The following is a 3,441-nucleotide window of genomic DNA, read 5'->3' as shown; positions in this document are numbered from 1 at the left end:
TTAAAGACAGAATCTGTTAGAGAGTGGGTGCTTGAAAATGGCCCATGGCATATCCTTAACAAGCCCCTTATTCTGAGAAAATGGGAACCAAGATTAAAACGTCTTCACTTCAATCTTTCTAAAATCTCGATTTAGGTACACTTGTATAATGTTCCTCTAAAACTCTTCACTTATGCAGGATTAAGTTATTTAGCTAGTGGCATAGGGAATCCAATTTTTATGGATTCAGTTACAACTTCTAATACAAGGCTTGAATTCGCAAAGATTTGCGTGGAAATTGGAGTTAACGAAGAAATTCCTAAAGTTTTGGATGTTGTCTTTAATGATGGTTTAACTACATCAGTTCATGTTGAGGTACCATGGTTACCTCCTAGATGTAGGAATTGTAAGGTTTTTGGTCACAACGATAAAAATTGTTTGGTGAAACATCTTGCAAAACCTACAACAAATCAGGTCTGGAAGAAAAAAGATGTCTCAATTCCTAGTTCTTTTAATGGAAATACTGAGATTCCACAGAATCCTGCCTCTCCCAAATCTCTTCCTAAATAAGTTCTTCAATCTACTGATAATCAGTCTGACCTTAATTGTTCGGAATCTATCAAATTACCCACTGATACTTCATCTCCAAATCCTTCACCTACAAAAAATCTTCAAGTGAAAGAAGCTAACTCTGATCAAAATTGTATTAACCTCAAAGAACAACAACCTATCCCAACTACTGAAAGTCAGCCAATCTTTTCTGACACTTCTGCTACGGTTGAAGTTGGTTCCTCTTCTCTTCATAAATGTGGTAGAGGAAGACCTCCCGAAGAAAAAGTTGTTTTTGCTGGATCTAAGAATCGTTTTGAACTCTTAAATTCGATTGATAAAATCCCTTCAACACAGGAAGTTCCTCAAAGGAAAAGCAGAGTTGCTTCAAAGGGAGTTGTTGAACTGGTAAAAGACCTAAAACAGAAAAAGAACGAAAAGTTGGATAAGACAAAAAGTTCTATTGTTGAGGGAGAAGGAGCCACTTTGGAACCTAACCTCTAATGATAGTAAGCTTCTGGAACATAAGAGGATTTAACAATCCTCTAAAGCAAAATAAGGTGCTTCTAAGGGCATCACAGAACAATGTTGACATTCTTTGCTTGTTAGAGACTAGAGTTAAAGAAGATAAATACAAAGCCATCTTTGATTCTTTATTAGCAAACTGGAATATTAGTTCTAAATATGATTATGCCATCAACGAGAGAATTTGGATCCTATGGAAGAAAATTTTAGATTTATCTATTTTTCAAGTTTCTGATCAGATTATCTCTGCCAAAGGAAAGTACAATGGAAAGCCTTTTGTTTTATCGGCAGTCTATGGCAGCAATGACAATATCACTCGCAGACAGCTTTGGCAAAATCTTCATGATTTGGATAGAACTATTGGTCACCTCCCATGGATTCTTGGAGGAGATTTTAACATCACTCTTATTCCTAAAGAAAGTTCATATTATGAGCTTTTCTGCCCTTCCTCATCTCCTGAAATGCAAGAGTTCCAAGATGTTACTCAGACTATATACATTCATGATCATCCTTTTATAGGACCTCTTTTTACTTGGAGCAACAAAAAAGTTGGATCCTATCTTGCAAGAAAGCTTGACCGAATTCTCACTAACTCAAATTGGGTCAATACATTCCAAAACTCTCTTGTTGAATTCCTTCCCCCAGGTGTGTCTGATTATTGTATGACAATAGTTTGTCTTTCAAAAGATACCCCCACCAACAGACCTAAGCCATTTAAGTTCTTCAATTTTTGGACTTTGCATCCAAGCTTCTTGAGGGAGATTAAACAGTCTTGGAAGGTCTCTTTTCATGGAAACCCTATGTAAATCCTTTTTCTTAAACTCAAACACCTCAAAACCTACCTAAAGAACCTTAATAATACTTGTGCAGGTTTTGAAAGAAATGGAAAGAGGAAAAGAAATGCCATGATATAAAGAGATTACCGAGCATAATGAAAATGCCAAGTTCAACCGGTATTTCGAAAGCGCTTAAAGTGCGAGAAGATGTTTTTGAAGCCAGCTGTATCCGACTCTCCGAGAGCTCTGCCCGAGAAATCTACCTCGAAGATCCGCTTGGAGGGACCGGTGCTGCAATCGCCAGTTCTGCTGCTGACGCCGCCTGACCCTGCATATCCTGTCTGTCATTGGGAGCCTAAAATGGGATTATGCCGGTCACTCAGCCAGCTACCCAGGTTGTATCATAGCCTGTTCAGCCCGACTCTCAAGTAACTTAACTATGGTTTTGGGGTTTTCTAGGAAAGTCAACACCAAGTCCTATGATTAGTTTTCCACTATAAATAGAGGATAAAGCCACATTGTTGAAGAATTTGATTCCACGTTGATTTGAGCTTAAAAAATTAGAGGGAGAAGGTCTCATCTTTCTTCTGCAATCCTACTTGCCGTGGCATTTCTTCGTGACAAGATTGAGGGAGTGACGTTCTAGACATCCGAGAGGAGCTAGTTCGCTGGGGGCAGTTCGTGGTGGCCGAGGGAAGCTCCGGCTCTAACACCCCCAACCCATATTAAAAACCGAATACGAGTCTGAGGTGTCACATTGACTTTTCAAAACATTTACTTTTATAAAATAGTGAGTAATTTAAAACTTGTATAACATTTAACTTATTCAAAAAGTTTACAAAACTATTCAGAGCTTATACAATATATTCTTTTGAATACATGCCAACTAGAACTTTATATATTAAAATACATATTATTCACCTCTCTTCTGATCTGACTTTCAGTAAGGAGAACTGACCTGTCTTGTTCCACATTGCTCTTCACTCTTCTTGAAACCTACGTGTAAATCACTTACACGCTAAGTCTATGACTTAGTGAGGCAATAAATATAAAATGTAAACTATAACTTATAATCATGCATGAACAATTACTGCTATCACATCATACCCAAACATATATATCCATTCATATATCACATCCACACATGCATATAATTATCTTCTTTCCTATCATTATCATATTATTACCATTCATATTTCTATTCTCTTGTTTATATGATATATTATGTTCATATCATATATCTTATAACATATACAATAATCATTAACACACACATATATCATATCATATCATATCATATCATATCATATAATTCATATCACAAAACATATATATATCACATACATTGAATTCCATGTTATCTCTTATTAGCCCATGTACACCTGTGAGAACTGTAGATATATGAGTCTATTGAGGTTGTACACTATGCTGTCACAACAGCTCGTAAGGGGGGGCTATGAAATTTTGTCCCGAAGGACCTATGTATTGTATTTGTCCCAAAGGACCACTCTTTAAGAACCATATACATATTCTAGTGGATCAAATCTGTCTCAAAAGACCCTGTAAATGTTCCAAATGATACATATATGTCCCGAAAGACCACGTAGAACCC

At 36.7% G+C, this 3,441-nt stretch overlaps 1 protein-coding gene across 1 annotated transcript; it reads left to right on the top strand.

Annotated features, from left to right (window-relative positions):
* The first annotated feature begins 219 nt into the window (after positions 1-219).
* LOC120177425 lies at positions 220-1,032 on the top strand. The gene is made up of 2 exons (XM_039183581.1): positions 220-453; positions 574-1,032. Exons 1-2 carry the CDS (start codon positions 220-222, stop codon positions 1,030-1,032), a joined length of 693 nt encoding a protein of 230 aa, XP_039039512.1.
* The last annotated feature ends 2,409 nt before the right edge of the window (positions 1,033-3,441 follow it).

The sequence above is a fragment of the Hibiscus syriacus genome, unplaced genomic scaffold (genome assembly GCF_006381635.1).
Source record: "Hibiscus syriacus cultivar Baekdansim isolate YM2019G1 unplaced genomic scaffold, ASM638163v2 tig00112289_pilon, whole genome shotgun sequence".
Classification (NCBI taxonomy): Eukaryota; Viridiplantae; Streptophyta; class Magnoliopsida; order Malvales; family Malvaceae; genus Hibiscus; species Hibiscus syriacus.
The sequence above is the reverse complement of the archived record's forward strand: the minus strand, read 5'-3'. Positions and strand labels throughout refer to the sequence as shown.